This window comes from Notothenia rossii, assembly GCF_949606895.1.
Source record: "Notothenia rossii genome assembly, chromosome: 11".
In the NCBI taxonomy this organism is placed as follows: Eukaryota; Metazoa; Chordata; class Actinopteri; order Perciformes; family Nototheniidae; genus Notothenia; species Notothenia rossii.
The window spans coordinates 8,910,237-8,932,619 of record NC_136910.1 but is presented as its reverse complement, the minus strand read 5'-3'; the positions used below and the strand labels follow the sequence as shown (position 1 = coordinate 8,932,619).

Sequence of the window (22,383 nt, the reverse complement as noted above, 5' to 3'; positions counted from 1 at the left end):
TGTCAAACCCCCGTCTCTTTCCGTCCGGTTCCCAAGCAGGCAGGCACCCCCTGGGCGGCAGTGCGCGCTCACACATCGGCGAGACATTTCCCAAAGCCTTCCCAGTCCTCCTGGCATCTCGGCAGGCTGTCACCTTTTTACCCTCCTGCGTGTTCCACAAACATACCAGGGGGCCAAAGGGCAGCAGGGGCCAACGCTGCCCGTTTGTCGACATGCTTGATTGGGGTTAAGGGCGGCGGGACTCGTTCAGGTCGCGACACCAATGCGGTCCATCATGTCTGTGCAACCTGTGGTGATTATTCGACTGCATTCCATCCAGGACACAGACGTTTTTAATGCGGTTTTAACAGGCCGCCAGGTTTAAACAGGGCAACCTCAATCTGATTCCTGTCACAGACCAATGAAGACGCCATCGTAGAATTTCCCTCCCTTTGTTTTTGTTACGCTGTGCCAGTCTATGAAAGTATCTTGGCTCTAGACTCAACAGAACACACATGCTGAGGAGAGTGTCAGGCAAAGGAACATCTGTTGTGGTCAGTGGCTGTGGGCAAACTGTTTCATTTCGACAAGATGGCCTGTGGCAACACAATGGCTTAGTGGTTGGGAGAGAACGACCGAATTGCCAGTATTTGTGGTCGGGGTTTACCTAAGTTGGACCGAGCTTCTGAAAGACATGTGGTCGCATTTTTCATCAAATCTCTCTTTAGTTTGGGATATTAAAAGAGTAATGGCATTGTCTTGACAAGTGTTTCGAAATGTGGTATTTTAAAGTGGAGCGGTGGAGTTATAGAAGTACTCTATTCATTCCAAATTGTGTTTCGTCTTTATTCCATTGTAGTTACTTTTCCATGTGTCATCTTGCGTAAACCAAGGCAAGTAATGTCATAACAACAAGCATGCAGAGTGGGATCGATACAGCATTCCAACAATGATTTCACTGACGAGGAAGGAGATTAGATGACAGATTTAATCTTGAGGAGACGCGACTTAACCGTCAAAATAAACTTGTACATACTGTTTGTTCCACTATCACAGCTCTCTCATATATCTGCCATGGCATTCAGTCAAACACCGCTTGACGTCTTCAACCCGCCAAAATCTGTCCAGAGGAATGTGGAGCGCTGGTCAAGGCGGCTGTCTGAAGACGTTGGTGTGTTTGTGTTTCCGTGTGTGAAGCGCAGGCCTTTAGGTCTTAACATTGCTGGCATCCTTTTTCTTTTCCCCCTTCTTTCTCTATCTCTCTCTCTGTCTTGCTCTCTCTTCCTCTCTTGGCTCTTGTGCCACCGAGGAGAAGGCAACAGTGACCCTATTGTGAACGGTGGGAATTGGGCAGCGAGCCAATGATGTCATCTTGCCATAGGGAAGACCAGGGGGAACGCCCTCCTGGCGTTCGGAATGCACCATTTTTTTTCCTGTTGTTTTCCGGAAGGCGGTGATCAATTTAATTCCATCCTCATCACTCCCTGCCACGGGGGGAGGGGGGCGAAGGAGGGAGGGCAAGAGGAGGAAGAGACGCAGAGAATAGAAAAAAGAACTCTTCCAAGATGGGATGCAACACAAAACTAAAGGCGAGAAAAAAGATGAAGCGCACCGGATGATCAAAGCTGTTATAAATCCTTATTTTATGTTAACTTTGTAAAATGTGAATAAGGGAAATGAACCTGGAATGCCCTGAGGTCACGTCAACCTCCCCAATTAAAAGTTGCCAGGCACCATTACAGAAGATTAGTAGTGATTCATGAAGAAAGGGGTCGGGGGGGGGGGGAGGCTTACAAAAAGGAACAGTCCCAACCTCCAAGTAACCAAGCCAAAAACCTTAGAGGTACATTTGAACACTTCTGTAGAACTTTGCAACAAAAGTATACAAATGTAAAGGCTAATTCCTGCTTATGTCACCTTGGCTCATATTTGTAGCCACGCTAGCAACATGAATTAAGGAATGGCAAAGTCTTTTGGTACGTCAGTCATTTGGTCTCTTGGCTGCTCAGTCCAGCTCTTTGGACTAGAATGAAACTATTTGGCAATTACTTAAAGGAATTGTATACATTCAAGACCCCAGAAGATATCACCAAACTTTTCATTTGGCGCCACTTGTAGGTCAGAGTTTTGAAATTCCTTTTGATTTTAGATAAACACATTCATGGTTTCCAGATGATGAACCCTAATGACTTTGGTAATTGTTCATCTCTAGCGCCACCATAAAGATCACACTTGTGCTTTCTTTATTTAACTTTTAGATAGATTCTCATGACTATTGTATAGCATTAATGCCCCCCTCAGAACGAATTTAAATCAGGTTGGAATTTCAATTTACTTTGATTTACGACCAAATACTTACAAACCAAAGCTAATTGATTAGCCTTAGCTGTGACTGAAAACATACAAAGTCTAAGCAAAACATTTTAGATTCAGATTGTGTGTAGCACAGTGATGTTTTTCTGGCATTGCTTGAGTTCATCAGTCTCTGAGTTCAAAGTGGGCCCCGCGATCGCATCACAAAGACAGCGAGCCGTCTACGATGTGATCACTATTAATCACAGCTTGTGATCAAGCATGGAGCAACATTTTTTCCATCATGACTGGAATGTCGTAGTAGAAACAAAGGATGCAGGGCCATGCTCAGATTAGCTTCAGATTGCACATCAGAGTGCTGTTACGTTCTTTCAATAACAGGGACGAGCTTTTCACTTAGTGCTTCATTCTTTTGTTCTCCCTGTCATCAGAGGAAAGGGGAAAATATATCACTTTGATGCTGTTTACTGGGTATTTTGCAAAAATAACTTTATGATGAATTTTAGGGGGGAGAAAAAAAAGTGTAGAGGGGGCTTCAAAAGTAGCGTTAACGGGAGACAGATTTTTGACATGCCTCCCGAGCCATCTGCTTTGGGTTAAGGCTCGGAGACAGAGTCGAATATGGAGGAGAGAAGAGGGGAGTAAGACTGGAGAAGATGGCGAGGGCAGCAGGGAATAGGGGGAGTGCAATATTGACAGGCAGCGGTGGAAAGCTATTTACTTGCATTTTGAACCTCTCTGTTTTAAATTATTGTGGCAAGAAATATACATCTTGCCAATACAAGGGTACAATGAGTTGATATTGTTCGTACAGCTAATACAAGCGAATACTTCAGTGGGCTGTTATACAACATTTTACAGTAGAAACAAATATGCTGTGGTTCCCCAGATCTTAGGGCTCTTGGAGATGTTTAGTTAAAAATATATATATATTTTGACAATTTCCAAAAAAGACTTGTGACAGCTGTGGTTGGTTCTGAAATCTGTTGGCCTCCCAAAGATCCAACAGAGAGTGTTCTGCTGGAGACGCCACGACACAAAACTAATTAGGATACATGCTCAAGGCTATCTGTCGGGTGGAAGGGAGGTGGGCTTTGGGATTTCAGAGTTGCAATATCTCCATCACTTAAGACTATTTCCAAATGTCTACAGCATCTTGCCAAATCCCTCAACTGTCCTTATCTCCTGACATTCGCTCATTAAATGTAGCAAGAAAGAGATATGAGAGTAAAGAACAATGTTGATTTTGTTAGTCCAGCTCTGCTTGTTGATGGTTTTCTGAGTCTCCCTGCTTACTCCCCCTCTCCTCTCCAAGCTGTCCGTCTCCATCACCCCCCCTGTGCCATTCTACCAGTCCCCAGTGGGCACAGCCAGCCAGTCTGGCCAGGCCTGCCCCTTGCTGTGCCCCCGCACTGGATAAGCTCCTGGCTGGACCTTGGGTAGAGGCCTTTGTATAGAGCTGTGGGGGTGTTATAGTGTGTGTATGTGTTTGTGTATGTGTTACGTGTTGGTGTGTATGTGTATATAGCATTCACAACACAAGGGGAGAAGGGGGTCCTATCTGTGCCTAAGGGCTGCCCCCCAACTCACCCTCACCATGCGCCCTATTGAGACCTAAGGGAGCGTGAACAATCACTGCAAAACCAAAGAGCTAAGTCCCCTTGTTATACAAGGCCAATTTTCGGCACCAGCCCCACCTCTCTCCTCCGTGGTGCGTCCCCCCCCCCTTCCCAGCACCCCAGCCCCACTCGTCAGAGGTTGACGGGCTTCGTTAAAGCGAGCCGGGGTCCTTTTATGGCGTTATTTAATTAGCCATTCCACAGCAAACTGCCATCCGGCACCACCACTGACCCCCCCACCGATCCTCTTCTCTTCGCTGAACCCACCATCTTCATCATCCCCACCTCACCCCCACTTACTGAACATCATCAACACCGTCCCCCCTCCCCACTGTGCTCACCGGTCCCCTCCTCTCTCCTCTCCTCGTCTTTATCTCCAGTAATTAGCCAGGGGATGGGGGTGTAACCATTGCTAGGTTGCTCGCCAGTATTAGTGCTTGAGACTAAGAGGAAGGGAAGTGTCTCTCCCTGCATGGGGTTTTCTCTCTCAGTCCGGCACCCCAATACCTGTGGAGTAAAACAAAGAAATGGCCGGTTCTACAGTAGCCAGCTCAGCCTTACTGTCCCCGCTGCCCACTGAGCTCTGTCTGCACTGGCACCCTAATCATTAACCAGATTATGACTTTGTGTCTGCTACATGTTGTAGGGGTCAGCGGAAATTTACTCACAGTATGCAAAAGACTGCTGGCAACTATTTTCAAGTGATTCATGCAGATTGGTTAATGAAGTCTCTTTATCCTGCCATACTCAAATTAGATTGATTCAGGTTTACTAGTTCATTTTGGAATAATAGCTCCAGCATTGGCTTTCAGATCTTTGATCACAAAGCTGGTGAGCAATTTCATTTGAGCTGCACCATAACTATGTATGAGTGCACATTCCTTCCCCATGCACTCAAACATGAGTAGCCAAACAGTGAGAGTGTGGGAGCCCCTGTCTGCAGGGCCACACCGTGCTGGATCAACGCCCTCTAGTGACCACTACAAAAGACAAGCACAATGACAAGCCCACATGTAACCCTGGTCCGCCTATCCAAACACAAAATAGGACACATTATTGGGAAACATATAATAAAAGACTGACTTTGATGACATAATAGACACTTTATTTGTTTTTTTTAATGATTTTTTAAATTTTTATTATTGATATTTATTGCTATATTTCCAGCTGGAAGTCAACTTCATTATTGTTTCTTATGCATACAATGTTTGTAACACCAACTTATTCAGGTTAAATACAAATAATTAAATATGTTAAACTTAATTTTCAATAACTTAAACTTGCCAGCGTTATTTTTAAAGCAGCATTATAAGAAGACAAACATAGTTCAAGCTAAAGTAAGTCCAGCATGGCCTAATGACTGCTTAGCATGGGAAAGGTACCGCTTAGTTATCCATGGCCATTTATAGCCTTAATTACGCGCCTATTTTGTGACCCCTAAGTTCAACGGGCCAATTCCTGTGTAGACCCAAATGCTGACGAACAAAGGTGGAATGTGATGCCCCTTTTCCGTAGACAAGCTACTAAACGTTTCCCATCAATTTCATGGGAAAGTTCAAGCCAAGGAAACTCTTTTAAACGCTCGAGCTGAGTATTGACAGCGTATTGAACCTATTAGTGTACATAACAGACAGCCTGCTAATGAAAAGCGCAGGGGAAAATAGTTGCTACAGCACTTAAAAGTTGGTGTTAGATTTCAAAACCTCAGTAATATAATAACACTGTTGATGTTGTGGAATATTACACTTTAATACGGGTTAAAACTGGTGCTTTAGGACCCAGTTGATCCTTGTGATTGTGGCTGATATTTTCCACGTTGTGAGGGGAGGGGGTGGCCAGGAGGAGGAGGGTGGGGGGGGGGGGGGGGTGGCTGTCAATCATAGTGAAAGTGGCCGGGGTGGGCAGGCCCCTCTGACACTTTGTACCGTCGGAGGGGGATATTTAACTTGGGACTGAGCACCACTCGCTACAGACACACTCACACACAGTGTGCCTAAGCAAAGAAACGCTCCAGCGCCAAGTCTCTCAGACTCCTGAAGTAGGAGCGACTCAGTAGGAGCTTCTGTAGTTATCAAAGGAGGAGAGACGCTCCCTCAGGAATTGACCGCTTGCATCGACCGGGCAAAAAGGCTCCAGGTTTTTTGGACTGTCTCGTTATGCAGCGATTTTGGGATCTGGAGCTTTTCTGAAGGGATTCAGCAATGCCACAGTGAAAGGAACTCTGAACTCACAACGTGTACTGGCTTTCTGCAGTTTGCATTTGATATGCACTGACACGCTGCTTTTTTCAGCGTCTCGTTTTCTGTGGGAATACACCAGACTATTATGTTAGTAACTGCTCTGCGATTTGGAACATCCTCTGGAAAGATACTTGGCTGTTATTTCATAAATTGAGATTGCATCCCACTGCTGCGCATTTTTCTCCAAGTGTTTGGACATTTTCAGAGAGGTGCACAGATCCACGGCTGGAATACCACAGGGCTGCACACAGCGTTTCCTCAGTGTATGGATTGTGCGCGCTGGGACCTTGTCAAACCTGAGAGCGTCAGGCGACGTTAAGAGAAGCCACGTTTATAAAAGCCGTGCGTAAAAATAACATTGGCCAAGGCAGCCCTCATTGCCGGGTGCGTGACATTTAAAACTCGGTGAAGTACTCTTTTGTGCGACCCTTCTCTCCCGGGACGCTGCGGATCTATTCTGCCTCTTTAGAAAACACTTCATCCCATGCAGCTCTCGCCTCGGCCGCTGTCATCCAGTGCAGACAGTTCGTCGTGGCTTCGAGTCCCCGGGGTAACCATGACAACCGAAAGAAACCCAAAGTGAATCCAAGGGAGCGGGGTGAGGCTGGAGAGAGCGTGAAAAGAGTTTTCCCCATTTAGATTTTTTTTTGTGTTTAGACTAAACACTTCTTTGCAGAGCTTGGCGCTGCACAGTTGCATCAGCGGGCAAAGTTGAAGGAGCCCTAAAAAGAAAACGCTCCATGTCATTCAAACCCGACGTGGTCTATTAAAAGTATCGCCTTGCCGGTGACTGAACTTCTACTATTTATGACGCCCCTGACTTGTCATTGCAGAAAACACAGTGACCGGGAAAAGATTTGACTTTAATCTACGCGAGAAGAACCGGTGTGTAAAACCAGAGGAATAATGGGCCTCTCACACACGCTGCTCGTGTACGTGCTGGTGTGCGTCCACCTTGGAGTTTCACAGCATTTCCTTCGCCTCCGTCCATCGCCCAGTGATCACCTCCCAGTGCCCGACCTCAAAGAGGACCCCGACCCGGAGTATGACCCCCGGGAGCAGGACTTGGTGGAGAGGACTCTGCGGAAAAAGCTCGGCAGTAACTTTGACTCCAACTTCATGTCGATAACCTCGCCCATGGTGAACATCTCCACGACAGACATGCAGGGGAAGCTGCCGGGGTCCATGCCTCCCGAGATTAAAAACATTGACCTCACGAGGACCCCCTATGGAAAGAGGGTTAAAGTGGGCAAGAAAGCCCGTAGGAAATTTCTGCAGTGGCTGTGGACCTATACGCACTGCCCAGTGGTGCACACCTGGAAGGATTTGGGCGTGAGGTTCTGGCCACGTTACATCAAGGAGGGAAACTGTTTCTCTGAGCGCTCGTGCTCCTTCCCCGAGGGGATGTCTTGCAAACCCGTCAGGTCAATCAACAAGATTTTCCTCCGGTGGTATTGTCAAGGGTTTCTAAGACAGAAATACTGTACGTGGATACAGGTGCAATACCCAATCATCTCAGAGTGCAAGTGTTCGTGCTGATTCTCTCTAAGGAAGGAGTGGTGGTCGAGGGGGAGTGGACTGGAAATACGGTTTCTATTGCACTGTTAACTCTCTACAGAGGTGGGCACCATAGCAGATCTATTTTTTTATATAGCATTTTAAGTGAAATACCAACATTGTACATATTTAAGAAAAATGCAGCTATTTTTTCTAATTGAACCAGGACCATATTTTATTCTCAACCCTGAAACGTGTTTTTGGGGGGAACACGAGCACTTCATAAGGAAGAGCTTTTTTTGATATTTTTTATGAGACATTGAAGATGCAATGCATATGCTACACTTCTCCAAGAGGTGAACTTTTTTCTTCAACTGAACATTGATGCTGACTGTTATTTCACTGCAATGCTGCCTAGAGTTTTTGTATAATATTAATATCAATAATAATTAAATTGTAAAAAAAAAAGAAAAGTTGAGGTTAAAGATATATATTAAGGCGTGAACTCAGCTTTTTTTGGAATACATAGTATTGTAGAAATAAACAAATCTGTATGTTTTATTTATTATTTTAACGATTGTGAGTATAGAGCATAAGGAAAGAGAATAGCAGAGTATACCAGAAAAAATATGGGAGATGTCTACTTGAATATTTCTAAAAATAAAAAAAAATCAATAAAATCAATAAAAAAGTAAAACATATCGGTGTACATGTTATGTTTACACGTTTTAGCAATAAAGTCTACCTTTTCAACGTGTATTAGTGTCAAGCCATGTTGCTTACAGTGTCTATATCAAGGGGAAGGGGGGCGTGTACACTGTAAAAAAAATGTCATCTGAACATGTTGTCTTATTTAATCTTACAAATATTTCCTTGCATGAAAAGTTTGCTGGTGGTTTACTCTTGTTTCCAAATGAATTATCTATAAATAAGTGTCATTTCCTTTAGAAAAACGAGTGAAACAAGTGAAAATTAGCCACATTTGATGAGAAATTTCGTTCAAGACTGACATTTTTTGCAGTGTCCGGGCTCCGAAGTGGAGTGGAGTTACTAACTGCACAGTAAGTCCGAGCTTCAGTGACTCTGTGTGGACTGCCTGACGCTCCACGCCGTCACAGTGATTTTAGAAAGAGCTGATTTACTACGCTGTGTAATGCGCAACACATACCTCAAGCGCCTCCACAGAACTGGCATTCATTTGTCTCAGCCAGAGAGAGAGAGAGAGAGAGAGGGAGAGAGGGGAGGCCACACATTCATCTCCCCCCTGTCTACGCACATGCTCGTTTCAGGGCTCCGAGGTGTTAACATAATGGGTAAAATATGATTCAGACATTTCAAACAGTGTCAGATGATGAAATGGCGAGCGTGTATGCAAGAGCCAGGGGCGTCTGGGGTCTGTGCTTTTCACTCTGGAAGCTCCACACAAGTTCCACTGAGGTATTTGTATAGAGGTGGACTGCAGCAGACCGGCGCCTATTCAAGTCTGACCGCCCTGGAGAGAAAAAAAAAACACAAAGCCCATAAAACAATGGTCAACTGTTTTTGACGTTAGCAGACTATTAATTGGAGAGCCGGGGCACGCTGTCTGCAACTTAAAGAGATATGGCCAATTAAACGCGCTGCAGACGCGCAGGGAAATGAACTATGAAATCAAAGCGAGGAGTCATTTTCTGTAAGTAGGGGGTTTATGGTGTTTATATTATTCTTTAAATGCAATCAACGACTTAAACAGAGCTATGACTAAACGTCTGAGAGCTAAAAGCAGCTTTCCACTGAGCGCATCTTGTGTGCGTTACAGTGATTTGTGTTTTTGCGGGCAGAGTTGGATTTGACACTTGCCGCCCGGTTATTGTGACAGAACCACTGAGGGGATTTGGTAAGCAGAGGAGAAGAACGGCAGCATGCCAACGGAGGGAAGGAGGAGGAGGAGAAGGAGCAGGAGGGGGGGCTGCTTTCCTTACTGTCAGCTTCTTTCTTGATGATGTCTCGGGGTTTTTAGAAACTGCGTCTCTGACTCGACGGCGCCACTCAGCCGCCCCCTCTCGACTGCGCAGAATGAGGCACTTTGGGAAACAGTAACCCTTTCAGGCTCTGCCCGGAGAGTATTTTAGAAGCGTGTGAAAGGCAATACGCCGCCCTGGCTCCAGCCAGTTAGGTGCGCACCTTTTAGAAGCAAACCCTGCCAGCCAGTCAGATCAGTGCTTCTCAAAGTGGGGTCCGGGGACCTCCAGGTGGTCCTTGTGGGGAGTCCAGGGGGTCCTCAGTAAAAGGATGAATCTATATAATATCAGCAAAGCATTTAAATTACTAGAAATAACAGTTTTGGGATGCATTATTTGACCCACTTCAATCCTCATTATATGCCAGATAATAAAGAAATAATGATATTCCCAGTACCTGCACAAACATGTGATTACATTTGTATCCTTTAAAAATAAAATAAAATGTTGTATGATCAGGACACATGTTAAAACAGATATTCTGGGGTTATTTTTTAAATGTATCACTGTCCTTTTGGTATTATCTGATTAGAAAAGCACATTTCTTCTAACCCTGCTTGCCTCTGCTCAAAATCCATATTCTGTTTCGAACCCAATACACCCACTAAATGAATCCAAGAAATAGAAACCTTTTGAGTGCAGAGTTAGAAGCATCTAACTGGCTTGTAGATTCAATACAGATCATGTGGGTTTTCTCTTACACGCAGGGTAAAATGCCAATCCTTAAATGAGCTGAACTGTCAGACTCCTGTCTTCACTTTATGCAAAACAGCCATGTTGACTCTGTCACAGATTCACACCATTCATAAAGTCTGCTCTCTCATTCATCACCGTATCAAATGATTTCATCATAAAATTCACTTGAAGTAAAATGTACAGTCGCAATGGCTGCAGACAGACCTTTGACGGATGTGTTACGCTGAGAAAAATGAGAAAACGTCTCCCTTTTGACGCCATCAGAGCCATGCGAGGCGCTGACACATCGGAGCAGCCTGCATTCACATACTGTTCACAAAAATGTCAAGACAGTGGTGGCCGCTGCCCTGGCAGACACTCAGCATCATTATAGTCTGACAGTCTTCACATTCATCCTCATAGGCTTTTGAAAAGGTCCCCATACAGCCCATATGATTGGAAGTTTCTTCTACATCTAAAATCTCATGTGAAAATAAGTTAAATCACACATTTGCAGACTGTAAGGAGAATTAAATAAAGGCCTGGAGACAATTAGGATGGGGGATCATGGGGGAGGAGCTGGGTGGGGGGGGTAGCAAGTTTTGTGGTGAAGATGATGAGGCTCTGTCTCCTGATGAGACTCGATTATTATGAAGGATTGCAGTCCGATTGGGGATGATTGGAATGCGTCAGCTGGTGGGTGGTAAAGGGTCTGCGGTGACTTTTATTCAAGCAAACACGTGAAGGAAACATCCATACCTGTGTGGAACTACTCGAAGAATAAGTGTGTAAGTTCTCGTGTATGCTGATTGCATGCACCAATCAGTGTGTGTGTGTGTGTGTGTGTGTGTGTGTGTGTGTGTGTGTGTGTGTGTGTGTGTGTGTGTGTGTGTGTGTGTGTGTGTGTGTGTGTGTGTGTGTGTGTGTGTGTGTGTGTGTGTGTGTGTGTGTGTGTGTGTGTGTGTGTGTGTGTGTGTGTGTGTGTGTGTGTGTGTGTGTGTGTGTGAGAGCAGTGGGCTGACAGACAGAGACAGAGACAAGGGTCTGTGGCTGTAAGTAAGGCCCAAACCCCATGGTTGTAAAAGCCAGTGAGTCAGCACTGCTGAGGTTATTGATGATGACAGGGTATTAGATGGAGCACTGAGGGGAGGGAGGGCACACACACACATGCAAACTACACAAACACACACACACACACACACACACACATGCACACACACATAAATGCGGTCCCTGCAGATGATACGCGGCATTCTGTCAGACCACCAACCCCGGCTTGCGGTGTCTGGAGGTGTGTGTGTCATGAATTTGCTCATGTGTAAGAAGCGAGAGATACATCTAAGTGTGTGTGTGTGTGTGTGTGTGTGTGTGTGTGTGTGTGTGTGTGTGTGTGTGTGTGTGTGTGTGTGTTTCCACGAATCCATTACAGTCTTATTCTCGGTGGTCTTCAGCTTATTGGACACTCTCTAAACCACTCTAAAACCCAGATTGTTTGATTATTCTTCCCTCAACAACTTTATGTCTGATATGCATCTGTGTGTTTTTATCTGAGTGTGAAAGATGGGAACTTTTTCCCACTTCCAGTGCTTCAGGGCTGATTCAATGATGTCAACCATCCATCTCTGCGAGAGCTCACACACCCTGACCTGGAGTCGGCAGCAGCAGCAGCGGGCACCGAATTCATGACATGCCATTACATCAACACAGCGGCCATCTTTGCAACAGGTGACTGTAGTCAAATAACTTGTGATTGTAATCAAACTCCGGTCATCGCAAACGAGCGGCGCTTCTGATAATTAAGCAGACTGGTACTGCCATGGGAAATGCGTGCAATTTATGCCACAATAATTCATGAGTACATTCATCATTCACTAGACTGTGTTGCTTCAATCTCAACGTTGCAAAGACTGCCTGGAGAGCGGCTTGTGAGGCCGAGCGGGCCTTTTCTGCTTAAAGTGCAGAGCAAAGGCCAAAGTTGACCAAGCCCTTATGTTTGAAATCATCTCTTAAAGAATGTTTCTATGCGCAAACATATTTATTTTATACGTTTGCTGTTTTGCTGCCTTACCGTAATCTTTTGTGTCAACTTTTTCATCGCCTACTCCAAAGCTCTTGACACCAACAATTTGAATAGTAATAATCAGATAAACGGTGTCGATTATATGCCATTTGTGTCCTTGGAGCTCCCATTAAAACGCGCTGCAGTAAGAGCACGGTTGCCCTATATGCTCTTATGCTGCTACCCTTTTAATCAGTCGCATAGTGTCAGAGTCACATTTCTGTAGTCATGCTTGCTGATTACTCAGTTTAACTCTTGTTAGATGTAATGGATATTGTAAGTCCAAAGTAAGGCCTAAAAATAGAGCTGTGGGTGGCGTGGCACTCGCAGGGCTGGGAATAGTGCATATTCTGAGCCCTGTTTCCATGGTTACTTGTGCTTTCTCCCATAGCCAGCATGGGTCTCGAATTCAGAAAATAGTCCTTTTGCATCAATGGCCGTGTTTTTATCCCTTTAAGAACAGCCTAATTTAACTTTTCATCCTGTTTTTTTCCCTCACCGACCAGGAAATGTGCGTTAAAGTCGGTGGACCGTGTTTGGGACATGCCGATGTCACAGACTGAGGATTGTGAAAGGGTTGAGCCCCGGGGCTAAAAATGTGTGGACACAAATACGCCATTAACCACTACTGACTTTACCATCTTTACCTCATCAAACTAAAATCAGAAACCTGGCTTGTCAGTCAAATGGGACACAAATTTGAGACTGTTTTAAGCCTATTGACCTCCCCGGCCCCAGCTAATTGAGTACAACACACACACACACACACACACACACACACACACACACACACACACACACACACACACACACACACACACACACACAGCATCTCAGTATATAAATTAGAGTTGGACAGCACTCAACCCCAGCCCACACAAACACAAGGTGTTCCCAGAGTACTCCTGATACCTAATTGGTCCCTGGTCGTCATAACGACACACACAGGTAAACTATCTTTAAGTTGTTTACTAGACTACTCAACCTGATCGTGATTGCGTTGGCTGGATTATATACACACACTTATGAGTTTTTCCCCAATTAAAATCTATATTTTCCATATCCATCTCCTCTCAGCTCACTGATTGCTGCTGTACTACACAGACACACACACACACACACACACATACACACACACACACACACACACACACACACACACACACACACACACACACACACACACACACACACGCACACACACCTCCCCCTCATAGCCTGTCCGGCGGCTGTCTCCCAGTACCCCTCTGTGCGCCTAGATGGCATGCTGAGAATGTTTACTTTCGCCACAGTGTGTATTTACAGAGCCTAATAGTTTTTTAGGCCGCAATGGCGCCTTGCTTCGTAACATGTGTACAACCCACCTACTCCCTCTAACTCCCTCTCTCTCTCCCTCTCTCTCTCTCTCTCTCTCTCACACACACACACTCACACACACAGAAAACATACATTGCCCCCACCTAACAACAAATCAAACCTTTGGTATTTGGGGTTTGGCAATGCGCAGGCTTTAATGCGTCCAGGTGACACACGACGAGGAAGCAGCGAGAGCAGAATGGGATGCTCCCTCTGCTGTGATCGCAGTGAATGGATCAGATGAAGCCAGAGATGCGAGTGTGTGTGCTATTAGAGTTTGAATGAATGCACGAAGGGCCCGCAATGAATGGACACATGATGTCTTGAATAGTTATGCGTGACATGTGGCAACCAAAGAGATTTGGGAATGTGTGTACACACTGTGTGTGAGCAAGTTTGTGCGAGGGAAAGAGAGTGAGGGAGATCGCGATGTGTTTCTGACTCAAACAGATTATTCAGATGATGTGGCTTGAGTTGGATTTCTGATGGCAGATGGCTCCACTTGTATTTAGTTTTTGTTCATGCAACATGTGCAAAAACATGACCATATACAGTGGATTACATACCGTGTAAAGACCTGAATTAAGAAAGACTAAGTGGATTGTAATTCTGCTCAGCCTCTTCCAAACAGGTTCCCCTCCAGCAGTCATTAAAAAGGTAGGCCCCCACAATTAAAAAGTATGTTCAATTAATCTTTTGTCCCCCTGAGCAATTAGGTTTATTAATGAACAAGGTAAAGCTTGAACACTGAATGAAATGAATATCCTGTTTCTGTACCGCCTGAATTCAGATGTAATTAATGTTTATTTGAAACTTGTTGATGAAGAGACGAGTGAAGCTGATGTATGCTAATATTACTTAAACACAGCCTCGGATAAAAAAGGAGAATTGTGCAATCTTGGGTGCTTTTCCATTTAAATCCATTGCAGAGAGGCAGATGTTACAATAATGTATCATCACTGACGAACTGATAATAATCTGTGGCATCCAATACGACCCTTGTTTCCATGCGTTTAATAATTGAAGCCACTTTAAGGCCGCTTACGAGACAATCCTGGTGAAAGTGAGTGAAATGGGTGCCATTTTTGTGTTGCTTTAAGCGCATTTAACTCTCCGTTCTGTATCCAATGCAATCTCTATAGCAATATCAAGATTAGCGCTGACAAGAGTGCTGAGAAAAGGTTGCATACGTAAGAAATGATCACAGTGAACTCCTAGAACACTATGGTGGAATAACGATGTAGTGTATCAGATGAATGTGTCCTTTAACACTGATCACTATAAAAGGGGTGAAGAGGGCAGTGTACTCGATCCCCCTGAAAGGGCAGGGTAGGCATTAAGAGTGGATTCTAAAACACTCGGCCCATTGTTTTATTTTCTTTCTCCCATAAGACAAAGACCGCGAGGGAACCAAACAGGTGAAAATAACTGGCTGTGTTTTCCCCACTGGGCTGCTGATCCTGATGTACTGACGCCTGCCTGTCTGTCGTATTCAGCCGAGGTGGTCTATTCAGAGTGAGGGACCAGGGGACACACAGCCCAGGGGGTGTGGACGTCCGTGTGTGTGTGTGTGTGTGTGTGTGTGTGTGTGTGTGTGTGTGTGTGTGTGTGTGTGTGTGTGTGTGTGTGTGTGTGTGTGTGTGTGTGTGTGTGTGTGTGTGTGTGTGTGTGTGTGTGTGTGTGTGTGTGTGTGTGTGTGTGTGTGTGTGTGTGTGTGTGTGTGTGCTCATGTATGTGTGTAAGGGGGAGGGAGGAGGCACTGTGAGCAGCAGAGAATGCTTGGTGATGGGTTACCAAAAACAGAGCACCAGGGGACAATAGGACCCAGGACATTCCTGACATAACCCCAACACACCGGGGAGGAAGTGGAAGGGGGGATTTATTGGTGTCAACGGCCCCCTCGCCCCGAGAGGAGGAACGGGTGCCTCTTTTGTCCCCTCCGGCGTTGGAGATGGACTGAATCGAGACGCCTTGCACAGAGAGGACGCCTCTAAACACATACACACATAATCACTCCTTTGAAAGAAGAACCACCAATTAGGGAATGGACATATATGGCTATAGAGGTTTACGCTCAAAGGGGGGGGCAGGTTTTTTGGTGTGTCTGTGTGTGTGCTGTTGCATGCCATACTGCGTGCACTTGTCAATAGGATCTGGATGTAAAGGGAGAGCCAAATGGGATGCTTTTCAGCTCAGATTGCACGAGGGTTGACCCCATGGGAACACTGCTATGAACTTGTTTGAATCAGAGGGCATTTAGTCTCATTTAGGAATGGTTCACGTTACACTGAAAGAGACCACAAGGAACAAGACAATGTAATACTCTCGTAATTGGACGGACAATTGTCAAGTGAATTTCCCATAGTGTTACGCAAAACTTTGTATGCGCCACTTAAGACATGGGTCCTAATCTATGTTGAGTGAAATGAGTTTATGATATTGATTTAATGCCTCAAAGCAAACAGCAAAATCATTGTTGAGTCAGTTACATTTCATTTTCCCACAAAAAGGGCTAATACCACCCATTATGCCCACTTTATATTATTCTACCGGTGTGAAAAAACATTCTTTTAGTTTGTGTCGGGTTGGTTTTGAGTTGCATTGTAATTACTGAGCCATCCCGAGCCTCCTTACAGATTATGCGAACCATGTTGAAGGTAAATACCCCTTTTGTGAACGGAAATGACTACGGAAAGCTGACCACTGGGCCTGACATAGAATACTTTTTCCCCATAGATACTTGAGACTCAAACCCTAGAAAACATCAACACCGCATTGGCCGAAGACTATATTTAAGATGATTGATTTGGAAAAAATACCAATATACCTGCTGAAGCTGGATAAACACATCCTTGGAACATGCCCAGGACTTCTTATATACCAAAATCCGTCTTACCACAAATGTTTACATGTAAAAAATATAATTCTTCTTGGTAAATCCAAAGAAACATATAGCTATCTTTAAGGATTTAGACCTGAAGAGTGCTATATTGATGACAGACGCCCTAAATCTCAGCCTAAAGTTTTTTTTGTTTTATCCCAGCAGCTACAGGAACAACCTGGGGTCAGTCTGCAAGATTTCCTGTATTACACATGACAACTTTGAGCAGGTTTGACTGTCCGAGATTAGACTCCTATAGATTTACTTTATTGATTCCTATTTGAGAAATTGTATTCATATAGTTCTGGTCTCATACTTTGACCTGCTTAGCAAACCCTGAAACAGGTGGAAGAAAATGGCAAACTAAACCAATACTACCATCTAGTGGTCAAATATGATGCTATCTCTTACTGTCAATTTTATTGAAAAGCCTTAGAACTACACTGAGGTTATCATAGATATAGATAAGGGATAAGAGGCTAACCTGTTGACAACTCTTAAGAACCAGTGTAAAGGATTTTAACTTGAACATCATGTATCTGGCATAGGCAGGGATCACATGGTGTTTTATGAGCAGATAAAGGGACTGTTATCTTATTCATTTAAAAAAAAAAATATCCTCCCATCCTCAATTTTACTTTTTAACAGTGGGTCATTCAAGTTGGATATCTTAGAAATGTCATGGCAATCAAACAGCTGTTGGGATACTTTACTGATAAGCACACATGTCAAACTCATGATGGCACTGGAGAAAACGTCAGGGGATCAGCGTTTGTTCATATCTGTCCCAAAATGTGTCCCAATCCATCAATTTTACACGATAATAGAAAATGTTACCTGCTGTTGGAGGGAAAAGAAAAAAAGTTAAGGGATCAAAGGAGATGTTTATCCTCTGGAAACTATGAGTGTAGTTGAGATATTTGAATCTGGACTGAAGTGGTGACACAATTGACGATAGCCACTTGCATCCCAAGAGCTAAGGGGTTGCCTTGGGGTTAATGATGACAGTACATTATTTAAAGCCACAGTGTGTCCACTCTCTCCCCAAACATATCAACGGAATGAACACCCACTATTCATAACTGTAGAACATTTCCATTTTTGATGTTGATGAACTTTGACAAGTGGGAAAATCTGAAGCATTTTAAGTTTTTCTCTAATAGATTACAGATTTATTGGCTGTTATATACTATCAGTTTGTTTGAATTGAACATCCGCCATCTTCCACTTCCAGCTCACTGGATTAAAACTGATTCATATAGAGAGGCTGTGTAGCCTTGGGTGGCATTGTTGTGGCCGCACAATTTATTAGCTAATCGACAAGACAGTGCCAGATTCTGCCGCTCATGAATATCAAGGCGGAATGAGAACCAGAACATGCGCGTTCATTAGAGCGTTTCGGCTCTCTTGGTCTTTCTACATCTTCAGAACACACATCGAGTTCAAATGGGAACTCCCAAGCGCTTCCAGCTGGCAACACTTTGGGATAATGATGCTGGATTCCACACAAATGAAGGGTCTAAATACCACCAGAGAGGCACCTGAACCCCCTCCTCAATGCATAGACATGCATACATGTATGTTAAAACACACACATACTTCCAAGTACTCTTTTTTTCCCTCTGTGGGTTAATCACACATGCACTACACACCAAGTGGGAAAGCCAATTTCCCACCGTCATCCTGGACGGTCGTTGCTGTCAAATGTAAGCAGCTAACCCGAAAATAATCCCACAGCCAGTCAACAGTATCCACACACACACACACACACACACACACACACACACACACACACACACACACACACACACACACACACACACACACACACACACACACACACACACACACACACACACACACACACACACACACTTACATGTACACACTGAGACCTGGACACATCCTCCGAGTCTTCGGGACGGCAGATTGGGTTACTGCAGATTCCTCTCTGCGGCCTCAAGGTATCCTCATTTAAAAACTCTCTGCGGTTGAGTCATCAGTGTGAGTTGGGAAGAGACCACCTTCCGTGGTGTGATGTCAAAATGATGGATGGGACAATAATACTAGCAGAAGAGCTATTGATAGCTCTCTTTCCTTAATGTTGACATGTTGATACCGCACACCCCGAGCCATGGAAGTGTGAGTGTGACACACAGAGGCAGAACTACACACACACACACACACACACACACACACACACACACACACACACACACACACACACACACACACACACACACACACACACACACACACACACACACACACATTGCACAAGGACATCCTGGTATTATAGCCATTAATATCCCTTCCGTTCCCACTCAGGCCCTGGCTCTTTGAAGTGGAGTGGCAGCTGAGCCCTGAGCGAGTGAGTGTGTGTGTGAGAGGATGTATACAATAACGCCAACACGCCGTCCTTACTTAAGATGAGTCGGCAGAGGGAAAGTAAACAGGCGGGGTTCCCCAAGAGCCTGCCGTTATAAACAGGGGGTGTGCTGAGAGGGGCTCAAGCTGTTTATTTTTACATGGGACCTCAGTGCCGTTTGAAGTGCCCTCAGTTGTCTCTCTCTTTCTTTTGACCTTCTTTTCCCATTTCCCCCCAAAACCTTGCCGTAACCTTCCCCCCTTTCCCCACCTTTACACCCACCCACCCATCCTCTCTGGGGTTCTTGCCAGCAGCAGCTAATTATCAGTCGGTTGGTTTCTGTGCCCCTGTGTTTGGCCCACTGCTCTACTGCTGACTGTAGAGGTGTACGGGGGTGCAGTGTGTGACACAGAGCCTCAGTGCTGAGCTGAAGGGCATCAGCAGGGGGGGGGCAGAATAGTGGGAGTCAGGTGTTTGTGTTCGGGTGAGATGCATGGAAACAGTAGATACTTCTTTACTTGTTCATAGCATATAACGGTACAAAATACTCATAAATAAATAACCATTTGCAGTGGGGAAAAGTACTTAATTTACTTGTGTTTTGACTTGAGTGCTCAACAAAAAAACAAAAGGCAGTCAGACAAACAGTCAGACAGACAAAACAACAAATAGATTAGTGGCCAAAGGCCTTGGCAAACAGATGGGACTTGAGGGCTAAAGCATCATGCCAGTATTTGTTTTATATAGCTACACCAGCTGCAACGTTGAAGTAATGCTCTACAAGTAAATGTATCAATAATTACAATCCATTTATAAAATATATATTATTCCTGATGGATCATTCTGCATAATAAATAGTTTTGATACTGAACAAAAACGTAACTATGCACTTTAATAATGGCACTATATGCACTATATAAAAGTTTGCACAATACATGTTCCACTTTGCATTATAATGTCACATGTTGTACTACTCCATCTATTGTGTTGTCGTCTGTCAGGTACAGTCATGGGTTATCTGCTCGGCCTGAAAGAGTGGACTCAGATCAGGCTCTGATAATAATACTGTTTGTAAGTAAAGGTCCGTGCTCTGGCGAGGCCTAAACGTGGATCGAGTAATCCAGGAAGTAAGTGTTCAGTGACCCGCGTAAAGGCTTGTATCGTTTTAAACCAATGAGGTAATTGATGACATCCGAAGCATCGTATGGGTTAAATTTAAACCCACTCAAAAACACTATCATTGCGCCATTATTAGCATATATCACAATATTGGCAGTATCATTATATTATTATACAGGTATTGCTCAAATAATCGATTTACACATATTGGATACTTTACTCACAAGAGTAAGTTCAATCATATTCTATATATATTGCCTATGGTTATTAGCCATGCAATGACATTTGGAGAGTACCTGTTAATGGAAGCATCCAATCAAGTATAACAGGGACACGGTATAAAAGCACGCCAGTTGCATGGCTGCCATTTTGATATTGCTTGTTGTATGTGTTAATAACACCGTATCAAACTGCTGTTAAATGGTCATTCTTGCAAGTGGTGTCAAGAAGCTGGAGCCCACAATGGAGTAAAGAGGACTAGATTTGGAAAGAAAAATGGTGGTCAGTCGACCCAGGCAGCATGGCAGAGATCCAAAGCAGGAGGGAAGCTGTGGAGCTGGCAGGTCTGGTGATTTAAAGCAGCATTAGATCAACTAGGAAGTGTCCTCTCTTCAAGATCAACAATAAAAAAGTAAGTAGCATCCATTTTTTATAAATACAGTAGCTTTTCCAAAATATGCCTAACACAGAGTGGACCATATCACAGCTTTTACAGCAGGCTTACCTTTCTTGAAGTGTATCAAGGAATATGTTATGAAACATTTGTAATGAGTAATTTCCATTAAAGAATTTTGCATTAATTTAACAATTTCACAATGAATACATGTTCTTAATAATATAATAGGGTAAAGCAACTTGTTCAGGAAATGTGGTGGTACAAGTGTTGAAATGTGTTAGCACTGTTTTTAACACCAAAGGACATTCTTGAGAACATATAAAAACATATATAAAAAAGGTTCAATTGTTCATTAAATAGGTTTAATGAATTAGAAATATCACATTTAGATCATGTTGGGAGGCTGTGGCGCCGTGGGTTAGTGCGTTGGTGTACGGATCAGGGGAGGACGGGTTCGAGACCCACTGCAGTCAGCATGTCCTTGTGTCCCTGGGCAAGACACTTCACCCCAAATTGCTCCTGTGGGGATTTCCCACAGTATTGAGTATGTAAGTCGCTTTGGATAAAAGCGTCTAACAAGTAACATGTAATGTTGACGCTAACCCTAACCCGTTTTTGAATGTCTATTTTTTTTTTACATTTCTGACTCAATGTGTCGTTTAATTTCTGAAGTACAATGGCTTTGAATTATGCTTTTATTTGATTTAATGTAGTGCAATGTAACGTATTATTTATTCATATATTTTTTTTAATATGTCTTTTTTTTACATTACCTTTCCCAAAGCAAAGAATCATGCACAGGTGCAACTAAAAGCATTAATGATGGCTGCATTCCATTTACGTGTTTTGTGTTGGCCAGTGCTCTGTTGTATTTGCTGGCTCGCTCAGTCGCAGGGCTTTCTGGGACAATTAAATGGAACAGGAATTCATTAACGTTATTAGCAACACCTGTGCTTCTCTTGCAAGGACAAGTCTAAATGCCTGCATTAACGAAACCGGCTTCTACACTACGTTGCTAAATCTTAAATTATTGATAAGATTCTGGTTTTATGAGGACTACAACGATACAGAATTCGACGACTTCAACGTTACAGAAACTACATGTAAAATGTTCTGCTGGTGGATCTAGAAGCCTAGCTTTACACGTGCTTAGCCACAAGAGGGCGCCATTCCTCCACTATAGCCAGGTTTGTGGTTTCCCCCCGGGACAACAGTAAGCATCTCTCCTTGCGCCCAACAGCAGGGGCGCCAAACAGCAGGGGTGCCAAAAAATGAAGTGAGGAAAAAGCCGGAGGCTGACATTTTTCTCCAGGGTGTCCGCCGCAGGGAACCCAGCGCTGAGAGCCCCGGGCTTTGAACAGACACACCACCGAGGCTTGTTTTGCAGACAAAAATCAGTAGACTGATCCAAGTGCAACCACTCTAAAGGACCGAGGAGAGCTCCCCTCTTGAATCCCATCTGACAGCAAGTGAGTTGCCTGTTGTCTTGCTTTCTTTCATTCTGTCTTTTTAAAGCATTGTAATGTCTCCCATTTGTAATTAGAAAGATAATCCAACTAGATTAGTCTCTGGCTGGTGGAGCTCTTTTATTCCACAGAAAGGCTTCAAAATTAGCATGTATGGGAAATGCGTGAACATGCTGTCAGTGTAAATAGAAATAG

The 22,383-nt window shown here is 44.1% G+C and overlaps 2 protein-coding genes across 2 annotated transcripts in view; both read left to right on the top strand.

Moving 5' to 3' along the window:
* The first annotated feature begins 5,875 nt into the window (after positions 1-5,875).
* On the top strand, positions 5,876-8,349 carry nog2 (noggin 2). The gene has a single exon (XM_079658991.1). The coding sequence runs from the start codon at positions 7,058-7,060 to the stop codon at positions 7,688-7,690; it is 633 nt and encodes a 210-aa protein (XP_079515117.1). The 5' UTR covers positions 5,876-7,057; the 3' UTR covers positions 7,691-8,349.
* A 13,294-nt stretch (positions 8,350-21,643) lies between these two features.
* Positions 21,644-22,383, top strand: part of ntn2 (netrin 2) — a 40,708-nt gene continuing 39,968 nt past the window's right edge. Inside the window, exon 1 of the mRNA XM_079658039.1 lies at positions 21,644-22,191. The gene's annotated coding sequence lies outside the window, so the exon portion shown is untranslated. The remainder of the gene's footprint in view (positions 22,192-22,383) is intronic.

Bases quoted from the DNA above. Each gene is read 5' to 3' on its own strand.
- nog2 (XM_079658991.1), top strand. From the start codon at position 7,058: ATGGGCCTCTCACACACGCTGCTCGTGTACGTGCTGGTGTGCGTCCAC.